Source organism: Orbicella faveolata, unplaced genomic scaffold (genome assembly GCF_042242905.1).
Source record: "Orbicella faveolata isolate gen_17 unplaced genomic scaffold, um_ofav_v1 contig_48, whole genome shotgun sequence".
Classification (NCBI taxonomy): Eukaryota; Metazoa; Cnidaria; class Anthozoa; order Scleractinia; family Merulinidae; genus Orbicella; species Orbicella faveolata.
This window is the reverse complement of record NW_028301578.1, coordinates 12435001-12447539: the sequence shown is the minus strand read 5'-3', so window position 1 is coordinate 12447539 and position 12539 is coordinate 12435001. Positions and strand designations below refer to the sequence as shown.

The following is a 12539-nucleotide window of genomic DNA, read 5'->3' as shown; positions in this document are numbered from 1 at the left end:
CGTCTTTTGCACGCCTTGCGTGCCTATGTTCTTACCAGTCAAGATTTGTTAAACGTGCATTCAGCTGAACTAACTGCAGTGACCTTACAAAATTGATTGCAGTTAAAAAAACCCTCCAGGATTTGGAGACTTTACACTAATTATCCTTTAAAATGTTACATGTGTTGGCTGGGGATTCTCTTAATTAAAGTTCAAGAAAAAAATTAAAAATAGGGAGTTATTTTAGTTATACTTACGTGTGACTGCCAAGCAGTGCATTACAATGGTGCAAAATGTGTAAGTAATTTGACAGGTGTAGTAATTATAATTTCTGTTGGACTGCCTTTTAAACAAATTAGGTTGGCAAATATCGCAGTCTAACAACCAATCAGGAGAGCTGGAATAATACGAAAAATAAAACGCTTACAAACACAATTTGCTTTACCAGGTAAATTCTGATCAATTACAGGTGTTGAAACTTGTTTCAGTTCCGAGTTTACTTATCATTTGTATATTATTTCACCGCCAGAGGAACATTGTGTTATACGGGGAGCCGGGGAATACGAACTGTAAGCAGGGCAGACAAAAAAATAGGTATTTACTTCCTATATCGTTCATATGGTCAAGAGTGTCTTTTAACAAGATTTCTGAATTGTAGGGCCTTGTAGCAGATTTAGTTATAAACACGTTGATTATGCTTTTTTTGTGTGTGTGTGGTATGTAGATTTGTTTCTAATTTTCTAGATTTTTCTTGGAAATGCTATCGAAACTCCTAGCAGAAACAAACAGGAAACATGGAGACTATTAACATGATTTGTCGGCTTTTTTACTTTATTGCTTCGTCGATCTCAGATACAGGCATATAAATTTGATATATTTTTTCGTCAACTCTGTAAACAATAGCCGCGCGATAACTTTTGTAAAGTTTTTTCTCTACACTGTTTCCTCGCGTTAAACCTCACACAATACTTAACAGGTTTCTAAACTGGAATTGAGTTCTAATCTGACTAACGAGCATTTACCTTCAGTACAGTTTCAGAATTTTAAGATCGCTCAGAAAACATTCAGGGATGTTTTCAGAAGACACGTATTGCTCATCTACAGCAATGGTTTTGGCTCTTGTTGCTTTCTTGGCTTTTGAAGGAGAAGGTAAGAACAGCGTTTGAACTGAAACTGAATAGACCTTATCACGGTTTCCGACGCCATCTTGACGGGTAGGCAAAGCGGTCAGAAATATTACAGTGTTTGTATGGGAATCCGATGGCAAATAACTTTTTCCAAAATCGAATTTTACACAATTTGTGAATCGCAACGTTACAATACTGGCTAGAAAATTGTATTCATCAAGTTTGAAGGATGTAGCTTGGCCAGAAGACGCTCAGTTGATTTTTCTAATTTTCCATATATATTTGTCTGTAATTTTTTTTCTGCGAGCCGCGTCTACCCAGCCAAATTTACAGACAACTGACAGCTAAAGTTTTAACCAATTCCCTTGAAGGTTCCATGCATCCATCAATATCAAGAGCCAATCAAAGAGCCGAGGCCGAGAGGTGTGTTGGGATTACGTCAACCATAGACGTTCCTTTTTTGGAGAAACATCTCACTGGTGACGTATTGGTCACGTGCTCCGTGTTGTCCAAGCTTCACCGTGAGGACCTGTGTTTGAGAAATCCGCATTGCCAAGGTTTCAACTATAAAGACCAGAGGTGCGAAATTTTAAGTGACATTTACAACGATTTTGACAAAGGGATGAGTCAAGGCACCCGAGCCTTCATGAAAACGGTAACGCAGTTTGCCTCCTAATGGCCGGATTCGTCACGCAATCAGGAACGACAGAATGCGTGACGTCTTCTTCGAGAGTCAACGCATGCGTAAGAACTTATAACGCCGTTTTCGTACCCAGTGCTACCCGTTAATGTTTGAACGGAGACTCTGGGGACGAGAATAAGTTTAACTCTTAGAAAACGAACGAATCCTTGTGTAAAACCTAATTCTTATGAAGGGCAGTTTTCATACAAGTCAATCTCCTTGTCGAGCGATAGCCAGGACTCGCAGCCAGGAATCATTTCAAATGAAATCGGATTTTGAATTTCTAATTTATATCTCAAGGATTTGCAGTTGCACAAATTTGTCCTTTGTTTTTCTGGGCTAAAGATAGTTATTATTTGTGCAACTGTGAATGATTGAACACCTGTTCTGTTCACATCACCTACATGAAACCTTGGGTCAGCGGTAATTAACTATGTCATGCAAGCCACACGAAAAGTACCTTGTTGAAAGGTTTGCAATAACATAAGGAACTTTACGGGACGCGACGAATATAGACAAACGAAAACACCAATTAACCAATTAGAAGTCGAAGCAGGAGCATACGAGATAATGTATAACCGCTAACAGGCGCGAGAAGAATGTACCTGGCGCCAAGCGCAGGAAATAAAATGCGTGAGTGTTAACAAGCGCAGGTAGAACTGTGAAAGCCACCTCCTCCAGTCACCGCGTAATTTAATTATTTGAAGCGATCAGAAAAGAATGGAGAGACACTAATTATTTTTCTCACGGTTGCGTCGTATTCACTTAATACAGGAGAGCCTATGGACTCCTGCGTGATCCTGCTCCCTCCAAATCGTTGTCTAAGAAGCCACGTTCACGTAACGAAGAGAAAAAAAATTGAAAAACACACTCTGGAACTGGTTGCTACACAAAACTGCTGACTGAAGGAAAACGTTAACAGGATCCAGGCAGACAGAACGAGAGGTTCTAGCTTTATTCTGTCGTTAATTCTTGATCTTTCCTAATACACTTTCATTTTTTGCTGTTGCAGTTCCTGCTCGGTAGAGGACAGTGTATGAATAGTTACACTCAAAATCAACCCTAATGAAGACAGCGATTAACAACAGGGATATATTACAGTAAAAGCCGCATAAAAGAACAAGTGGATTAAGAACACTCAGGCTGAAATTTGGTCAAAAAACTACCATATACATAAGAACACATTCAGCCTGAAAGATGAAAATTGTTCTTATATAAAAAAAAAAACAACTGGCTGCCAGGTAGATTAGAAAAACTTACTAGGGTACAATACTAAGTAGATCAATATATGTGCTATCCATTAATTAATTAAAATGTTGTGCTTGCACATTGATTTCATCTGTTAGTAGTCTATGCAGCATTCACTTTTTAGAAACAATTTTAAGGACACCTTAAAAACATTTTCAGGCTGAGTTTGCAGAAAGCACCCGATATATCAGAACAAAATCAGCCTGAACCCCCAAAACATGTGCTCTTTTATGCTGGTTTTTACCGTAATAGCTTTTCCCTGAATAGGACCTTGAAGGAACAGAGAAATCAGCAGCTGTTTGCTTTTGACTAAAGCTGTACAGAAAGCCTGTAGAAGAAGATGTCAGTAGTGTACGCAGATATTTAACTTTTACCACCGGCTCTGAGGGTCAACCGGAATCAGAGCAATGAGCTTTCCTGGAACAATCAGTAACAACCGAGACTTTTATTATCAAAAAAATAACTTTTAATTCGAATTGTAATAATAATGTAACTAATTACAAAGTTTGCCTAGAAAATTGTTCAATGTAAATCTTATATCACTAATTGACTAAAATTACAAGCGATAACGTTAAATTTAGCTTGACATAGTAATATGAGTGGGTTCAAGTAATATTAATTATCATAATAACGAATTACATCTATTGGACAAATTTATGCACACCTACTGATTCATTCACTCGTTCAGTCACTAATTTATTCATTCCTCTGAGTTGTAAATAACAACGAAGTGTTAAATAATTTGAATAATATTCTAAATAACGGCAAAATTACCGATCCACAGACTGTAAAAATAATACAGTCCTGGCCTCACCCTGAAGCAATTATTGCTGTCCTCGAAACATTTCAATACTAAGGGTTATCAAAAATAGCTACATTTCAAAAACACCAGATTGATTTCCAAACTTAAATTTCAAACACCCCGTTCTCAGGGCCTAGTCGACCTTGAAATGCATGATGGCTACTTCTCATCAGCAATCGCCGGCAGCTACAAGATTTTCGTCGTCAACTAGGATGCAATAACATATTCTTTGCCCTCGTTCAATAAGGAAGGCTTCTCTTCCGATCGTTTAACTTTCAACACGGCCATGATGTACTGCATTACTGCTTTGTCTAGCCAAGTGAGAGGAGATACAGTGAAAAGGCCTCCCTCGTAAAATCCAAGATGGCCGCCATGGTGGGTGACAACAAACAATGCTGCTTCGTTGCATTCTGAAAACGAAAAGAAAGAGATGAGATCTTACAGTAATAAGCCAACAAACACATCCATAGAATCACGAATAGCTATTAAATGGCTGAAGACTCTGTTTTACCTTCTTTTCCCCATCACAAGAAAGATATAGGAATTGTAAGGACTTGTAACATATGAGCGATATCGTCGGAAATTGTGAAAGCGCCCCGTTATTTCAATTACTCCAGTAAGGACGATAAAGTTCTTGTCGCATCTTTCAAACTTAATGTCCGGAATGGTATCTCAGGATAACTCAGTTTACGTTTTTTCTGACGCCCGCGCTACTTGCGGTTCGCGCTTTGCATATCACGCTCGCAGACGCTCGCACCAGGGCCCAAAAAAGGCGACATATAAGCGCCCTGCTCGCACGCTCTCGACCGCTCACTTGTGTTGCGCGCGGGCGGCTCTTTTTTGCGTCCTTTCTCTCGAGCAAAAGAGACTGTTCGCAGTCTACTCCAAGCGGTAACAAATCACGAGTGATGTAGCCCCCATCACCATTTTATGGGTTGCCCCCATGCCTGATCCCACACCCACTGAGAATTGCGTCTCGTTATATCTCTAATTATTTCTGCCAAAGTGCATGCCAGGTAACCGGTCGTTTCGCCCGATGTCAGTTTGCCCGGACTTAAAGTCTGTTCGCCCGGACTGAAAGTTCAAAGAAGGATGTGTTAATTCAAATAACTAAACGAGCGCAAAAGACAACATTGTGGGCATTTTGAAGCAAAATTACACAAAGCATGAAAATTTCTCGTTAGACCACGGAGTTAACAGTCCGGGCGAACTGGCTTTCGGGCGAGACGACAGCAATTCGCATGCGGGACCTACAACAAAGCACGGGACCGCAATACATCAATACTCACTGACATGATTGTATGGCGTAAGGAACAATTCCTCTGGAACAAGAGGATCATCAAGAGCATTTAACAGAAGAACTGGGATCTTAATCTGTAAACAGAAAACAAGAAGGAAACATATATAAACGTTAAAAAAAGAAAACAAAAAGGAAAAAAAAAGGGTCTCTTACGCAATCTCCTAGGAGCAATTAAAAAAAAAAAAAAAAGACATGAAACGGTGTTAGGTATCTTTAAATTTCTCACAGAAGAAAACACCACTTTCCCTATCATATTTTTTAATAAATACCTGATTGATATAATTGCAGGAGCTGTTGACTGCATAAAACTCGTCCAAATGATGAAATCCGGCCATTTTTCTAAAGGAAGAAAACGGCGAAAAATTTGCAAGTAATTTCTTGACATTACTTTAAGCAAGGGCACTAATAAGCGACGTAATGTTTAGTCATCGCACGCGCGATCAAAACATCTAGCCAGGATTGTTTACGCTAAAGGCGTTTAAGACGAAATCCGATAGAAAATCGAGCAAAGTTAGGTTTTAGTGGACAAAAATCTGGTACCAGAATAATTTTAAAGTATTTTACAGTCATTTTTACATTTTCTTAAAGGTAAATACATAAATGATTGCCTGAAATAACACCGAAAACAATTTCCCATGGGAACGAGAGAAAATGAATTTCAAAGTTCAGAGAACTTGCGCAAACACAGGCAAAATTTCATCATCAGTTTCATTTCACAAGTACTTTCAAGTGATTCATACGAAGTTCAATATTCGTTTTCGACGTTTGGTGTTGCTAGAAATGATTTTTTTTTCTTTTTGAGAAGATATTTAAAACAGTCGTACAGCAGTTTGCAATACGATGTAAATAATCTTGGTACTAGGTTTTTGTCCACTCGTTACTCGAACTTCTGGTGGATTCCGTCTTAATACGGCCTCCTCATTATTATCGCCACTTTATTCTGCCCTGAACAAAAAGCTCAGTCAGTCATTTTGTTAGTACTATCTAAAGAACTCCATTAATACGGCCACCCCGTTAATACAGCCAGATTTTTGTGACTTGTTGGTGACCAGATTAACGGGGTTCCACTGTACTTTAAAACACTAGAAAGCTCGAGCTCCATATAAACACACACAAAAAGAGCGAGGCCAATATCTAGCCATCTTGACCGAACAAGCTTGGTCAATTTAAAAAATTGACGTCAGTTTTTCATGCGTCTGTCCTGTTATTGATGATGAATTTCGTCATAACATTGTCAAAGTAGCTGTGGATCCGCAGACTACTTTAACAATGTAATGACGAAATTCATAGTCAATAACAGGACAGACGTATGAAAAACTAGGCAGGCGTCAATTTGTTTTTTACGATAACAGATTGTCAAGTTGTCCGCTCTCGCTCGTTGACGCGTCGCATAAATTATAAATTCTTGTGTCTGTCCGCATATTGACGATGAAAATTAGCCAATGAGCGCGCGAGAATTTCTGCAGTTATCGTAAAAAAAGTATTTATCACATGGCTTCGGGACATACATGTAACGCGTGCTCTTGCCGGACACGGCACATAGTCCCGAGTGAGCAGGGTGGCGCCATCTTGCCCGCTCGGAGTAGCCAATCACAGCGTAGGAATTGGTTCATCTTGCTGCTCACAGAGCTAACCATATAATAAATTGAGTTATTATATGGCTTGAGTTTGTAGCCGATATAACGCACGCTCTGGTTGGCTAATTCTAGGGCATTATTCTCCCGTAATGCCCACGGACCGATTAAGGGCCTGTAGAAACAAAGCAAAAAGCCATACAATAAACAACGTATTGACCTCGGCCTTCTACAGGAAAGTATCGGTTTGAGATTTTCCGTAAAGACCTCACTCTCGGTTAATAAGCAGTTAATATTTACCAAGGTGGCTCAATAGGAATTTATACTTAAAAAGTGTCACTTACTTTATATAGACATCATCAAGTTCCACAAGAGATGAAGATGAGCGCACGTGATGAATCGATGACTTGTGAGGGCATGTGAAGTCTGGACCGTGAAATAACACTCTCACGTGACGATCGATCACGCTCTTCACGGTTTGCGTGATCGCCCAGTTGTAAAAACGTCGAAGACCATCCCATTCATGCAAGAGAACCTTGGCTCTGTAAGAGTAAAAAAAACCAACCAACCAACCATTAAACAAACTTTCTGGTGTAAACAGTCGAATAAAAAAACAGAAGTCTTTGCGCACTCTATTCTGTCCCTTCTCCAGAAACATGTGGTGGGTGGCCCGCGCTAATGTGCAGAAAAATTGAAAACTGTGCAACAGCAGTACAACAGATATTAGGGAGTTTAAGAAACCACGACGGCGACGCCGAGGACAACGTCGGTTAAAAAATGAACTTATGTTTTAACTACGAATGGTAACCTTACTAAATACATTTAACCTTTTCAATTCTGATATTCATTTTGCCTATGATTATTTTTGACAACTGATTGATTGACAAGGTCACATGATGAGAAATCTGCGAAGACCCCACAGAGCAGAAAAAAAGCTAAAGTAGAGAGATTACTACGCCTTTCAATAACATGCGGACTCTAAAATTCAAAGCTCAACTGACAAATGCATTTTCCGCTACCGTCAAATCAAATGTTCGGCAGCTCCTCCCAGCTTCCGACTTCTGCCGAGCGCGAGGTAATCAAATCGTTGAGCATAGTTCAGACAACGAAACAGTGTTCAGCAGTAGTCGCAAGCTGGGAGAAGCTGCCGAACATTAGATTGACGGCAGCGAAAAACGCATTTTGTCGGTTGAGCTTTGAATTTTAGAGTCTGCATTTATTGAAAGGCGCAGTAAAAGCAAGAAGGAAACTCTATTTTAGGATATAGATGTCAAACTACAGTGGGAGAATGTCATCTGGCAATCAGTGTTACCTTAAAATGTCATATCCCTGGCAAACCGAGACAGCACATTCAAACAATGCCTGTCTTGTTGGTTCCTCACCAAGATATTTTATCAAAATGTTTCCTCCCATGGAAAACCCAACTCCTATTAGTCGCTTGTGCTTTACCACAGAGGTCAGGTGATTTACTACAGCAGCAAGCTCCTCTGTACCACCTGTTTTGAACATGCCAGTTACATATGGTGTAAGAATGCAACAGGAAAGTTAACCTGGTAGACCTATTAAGCCCGGATCATAACTATGTACTGCAGTCGAGTGTCAATCGATGTCCTCGATCCATACCTCTGATCAAACCTTCATCGACCCTCAATCAACACCTGATTGATACTCGATTGACACTCCATCGACACCTCAGTTGACACTTGATCGACACTCAATCAGCATCTCAGTCGACAGTAAGTTGAGAGTCGACTAATTTTTGATTAATGCATATTAGCTGGTTGACACTCGGCTTACTATCAACTGACTTTTGATTGAATGTCAATCAGTGTTTTGGCTGAGTATCAATCAGGATGTCGATTGAGTGTCAATCAAGATGTCAATCAATTGTCAATTGGGTTGTCGATCGAGGGTATTGATTGACGCTCGACCATGGACTTCTTTAATACACATGATCCTTAAACCCAATAATGAGCAGCAGGTGTTAGGGGTGGACCATTTGATTTTTGAGGGCTGTGTGGGTGATTTAGTACAGGTACACATTTTTTTTAAAACCCTTTCATGCAGTTGGAAAATTTTTTTCTCCTGACATGTGTACACATGATATATTTTTTTCTTCCTTTACTGACCATGCATCAATTTTTTTTCTGGCATTGGTCATGTGCTTTTATAAATTTTTTTGGTGCAAGTATTATATGCTTGCAGGACATTCCTTTTTTCAAAATCACCCACAAATGGTCCATCCCTAAATTTATATATTCTTTAAATCTTTTTTAAAAAGCCATTTTGATCAGTATAACATGCTGTCTATATATTGTGTTGAACAAGGACACCCAAGATGGTTGTAATTTGATATCATTAGATGCATGAAGCCCTAGTGTCATAAGGTACTGTTTTGTTATGCTGTACAAGGTGGTTCTAACTTTTACGTTTGTGGATGAAACCCTAGTGTGTGGCCATTCAAACAAAAGCTATTGAGTGGTACTTTCATAAGGAACTGTTTTGTTATGCAGTACAAGGTGGTTCTAACTTTTAAGTTTGTGGATAAAACCCTAGTGTGTGGCCATCCACATGAAAGTTATTGAGTAGTACTTTCATGTGGTACTGTTTATTATGCTGTACAAGGTGGTTCTAACTCTCAAGTCTGTGGATGAAACCCTAGTGTGTGACCATTCAAATGAAAGCTATTGAGCAGTACTTTCATGTGGTACTGTTTATTACGCTGTACAAGGTGGTTCTAACTTTTAAGTCTGTGGATGAAACCCTAGTGTGTGACCATTCAAATGAAAGCTATTGAGCAGTACTTTTATGTGGTACTGTTTATTATGCTGTAGAAAGATGATTCTAACTTTCTAATTAATATATAAACTAGTAATATATTATCATCATCATCAGTGTTATTATTGTTATTATCATAATTATATAATTATTATATTACTAACAAAGTTTTGTTTTCCAGCTTTAAACTTGTCACTCTCTGGAGTGAAACTGGAAACTTTAGATACATTTTCAATAGGTATTAATACAATGTCATGTACCACGGATCCATCTCTAGAGTCCTAATCAGTAACAAAGTGTTGTTGGAGTAGAAAGATGTTGAACTGTACATCCTTACCATATGTGAATATCCTTGGAGTGGATAAACCAGCTTCTTTCTTCGCTCCCAGATGATTTAAAACAGCCACTCTGAAGCCCTGGCTAATAGCATAGCCAGTAAATGTACGGACATATTTGGTCTCAGTGCAATTTGCAATCCCTGGGACTATAACAATAGTAGGCTGCTCCTAAAGTTTGAAAAAACAAATCATTATTTTTACTGATTATAAGCTGGGTTTCCATAATGATGGATAAGGCTGAAAGGATACAGCTAACGTCAAACTAAAGCATCAAACTGTGTTAAAACATAGAGCTATAGAAAAGTTGTGCCATCGCACTCATTAGTATACATAAGTGTGCATCATTCTGGGGCAGATTTGGGGGGAAGGATGGATTGGGTAGCTAACCATCCCTCTCTTGTAGAAATAATTTTAAAAAATGAAATAAATTGTGAATAATATTAGCAGAAATGAAGGGAAACACTCTGGATAGTTTGCCTCACTGTAATTTCTACTGTGTGGTATTGCTATTATTTGTAGCATAACAGTTTCAAATTAGGTTCCACTTCCCAAATTAAAACACTTTGAGGGTAAGCCCCATTGATTCAGTCTATAACCCCAAGGTACTATTCAATCCCCCTTGAAAAAAATCTTGCATCTGCCCCTGAATCCAAATGCAAGCTCATGGCATGAGCAAAGTTAACTTTGCTTTGCTAATTCCATTGGTAATGTTATAAAATCCATTGCTTTTAGCTGAACATCATAAATTAAGATGAACTTGGGAAGTTGACAAGCACTCCAACTAGTAGCTAATAACCTGAATTGCAGGCCGGCATTTTTGTTCATACTGGTCATATATGTTTTGTGTTATTTATAGCTGCCCTGTAATCTTGGATTCCAGAGATTTTTTGCCATTCTCACTACCACCCCCCCTAGTCCAATGTTTTTATCTGCCCAAGGCTCTCTAACCACTCGAATATGGTGGCTTCAACATTTGATTGGAATATTCTGCACTTGCTCGCCAAAAAACACACCTGTCATGCAGGCTATCATGAAGTTAGAGTAACAAGATCTTGCTCTTGGCTGCAGCTTGAACTTTATTTAGATTAAACACGTAATTTGTCATATCAAGTATTATTAGGTGATTTTCAGACTTAGAGCTAAAGATGGAAGGGCCATGAGCAAATTTGCACACCTGTTCATCACATGAAGATGAATTTTTGTCAGGTTCAAAAATCTCATACGTGACAACTGTGCCATCACCAAGTTGAGTAGTGTGTAATGTTCCTTTCAGTTCCGGAGGAGAACGTCGCCCATAAAAACCACCAACAACTGTCTGGAAGTGGCCACTCTTTCCCCAAATAAGTGGAGGGCAATACCTGTGAACAAAAAAAATGAAATACTAACTAAAAAAGCTCTACTTATTCTACATTTGAATTATTTATTGTTACAGTAGCATGTTCAGACACCTTTATTGTTCAGAAGGACTGCATGCATGCTAAGTGTGTTCTGTGTTATATATCAGTGACTAATTATTTAAAGACTTTTTTTACCATGCAGTGTTGTTACATCTGGTGAAATTTTTCAGAACAGCTTTCAAATGAGTGTTGTGAAAGCAAAACATGGTCAAAGTGTACAAAATATCATTGCTCTCATTGACCAGCTGCTGAAAAAGACCTAGATGTACGTACACTCCTGTGAAAAGGTTGTAACTGGACACTTATACATGCAGGGCTGTCAATAAGAGTCGTTGCCTGTAGCACCTGTTTATGGCTGAGTATGCCTAAATTGTGGGTTCTTGATATTATGGGACAGTGAACTTGCCTGTAATCGACCCAATTCACCCATGAGGTAAAAAGTGTGTTATGGATGTGAAAGTCAAGGCTAACAGGTGATTCAAAACTGAATTACAGCCCTTGAATATATGCATTGTAGCTGAAACAAAACACAGAAAAGCCTGCAAGATCAAGTCATGACTGGTTTTGGCTTATTTCTGATTGGTTGACAAAGTGGCACAAATTTCCTGGGGTGGGGCTTCTGTAAGACCAAAAACAATTAAAGAAAATGCTTGAAGCTTAATTGGAAAAAAAAAACCCTTCGGTGGGAGATGTATGGATATTTTCTGAAACTACACAATTGCCTAGCATAGCAAATTATGCAAAATCAAATTGAAATGCTAATTTGACACCCATGTGAAAACCTCTATAAACTTACTGAAACTATTTTGTAAATGCGATGTCTGTCAACATCCTAAAAAAATTCATATAATTTGCAACAAAATTGCAACTAATGTATTTCAAGTACAAAAACAAATTTTTATGGTGCAAGCATGGAGCCATTTGTGTAATAAGTAAATTACTTGTAAATAATTAATCGCAGCAGTATGACATTGAATAATTTGCGGTAACGTTTACATTGTAAGTTCTCTTTAAAAAGCTAGATACCTGAAATATTAAACCAAACCGTTTTTCGTTGTATCGCATATGAAAAGAGCACTACATAAATTTTACAATTTGGCGATAAAATAAGCTTAAGTAAGCTTAAAATAAACAATCTACGCATTACCTCTTGCGCGTAATTTAAGACATTGTATAATCAGCAATAATAATTAGACGAACTAGATGGTGTGTTAAATTCACAAATAACAGGCATACATGATTACTTTTAGTTACGTTCTAAAATGCATTAAGGAACAGAAACAAAATTAACAATGATTATTTGAGAGAAAATTA

General features: G+C 38.4%; 2 protein-coding genes across 5 annotated transcripts in view; one reads left to right on the top strand and one right to left on the bottom strand.

Annotated features, from left to right (window-relative positions):
• The first annotated feature begins 1343 nt into the window (after positions 1-1343).
• LOC149096580 (uncharacterized) lies at positions 1344-3121 on the top strand. 2 transcript variants are annotated; one of them, XM_089281203.1, is made up of 2 exons: positions 1344-1685; positions 2801-3121. In XM_089281203.1, exons 1-2 carry the CDS (start codon positions 1483-1485, stop codon positions 2826-2828), a joined length of 231 nt encoding a protein of 76 aa, XP_089137329.1. In that variant the 5' UTR covers positions 1344-1482; the 3' UTR covers positions 2829-3121. The 2 variants fall into 2 exon arrangements, with proteins under 2 accessions (XP_089137329.1, XP_089137328.1); XM_089281202.1 differs by having other exon boundaries at positions 1344-1761.
• Positions 3122-3479: 358 nt separating this feature from the next.
• Positions 3480-12539, bottom strand: part of LOC110039752 (monoacylglycerol lipase ABHD2-like) — a 9333-nt gene continuing 273 nt past the window's right edge. The window contains exons 2-8 of one of the 3 annotated variants that reach the window (XM_020744900.2): positions 11003-11186; positions 9828-9996; positions 8025-8208; positions 7057-7254; positions 5408-5477; positions 5128-5212; positions 3480-4248 (exon numbers count right to left, since the gene is read on the bottom strand). In XM_020744900.2, the coding sequence (XP_020600559.2) occupies positions 4046-4248; positions 5128-5212; positions 5408-5477; positions 7057-7254; positions 8025-8208; positions 9828-9996; positions 11003-11186 (1093 nt within the window). In that variant the 3' untranslated portion in view covers positions 3480-4045. Of the gene's footprint in view, positions 4249-4349; positions 5213-5407; positions 5478-7056; positions 7255-8024; positions 8209-9827; positions 9997-11002; positions 11187-12539 lie in introns of all 3 variants that reach the window. The other 2 variants (XM_020744901.2, XR_016204564.1) reach the window with 2 other exon arrangements.

Bases quoted from the DNA above. Each gene is read 5' to 3' on its own strand.
- LOC149096580 (XM_089281202.1), top strand. From the start codon at position 1,483: ATGCATCCATCAATATCAAGAGCCAATCAAAGAGCCGAGGCCGAGAGG. The intron at 1,762-2,800 runs GTAACGCAGTTT...TTGCTGTTGCAG, and splicing joins CCCGAGCCTTCATGAAAACG to TTCCTGCTCGGTAGAGGACA.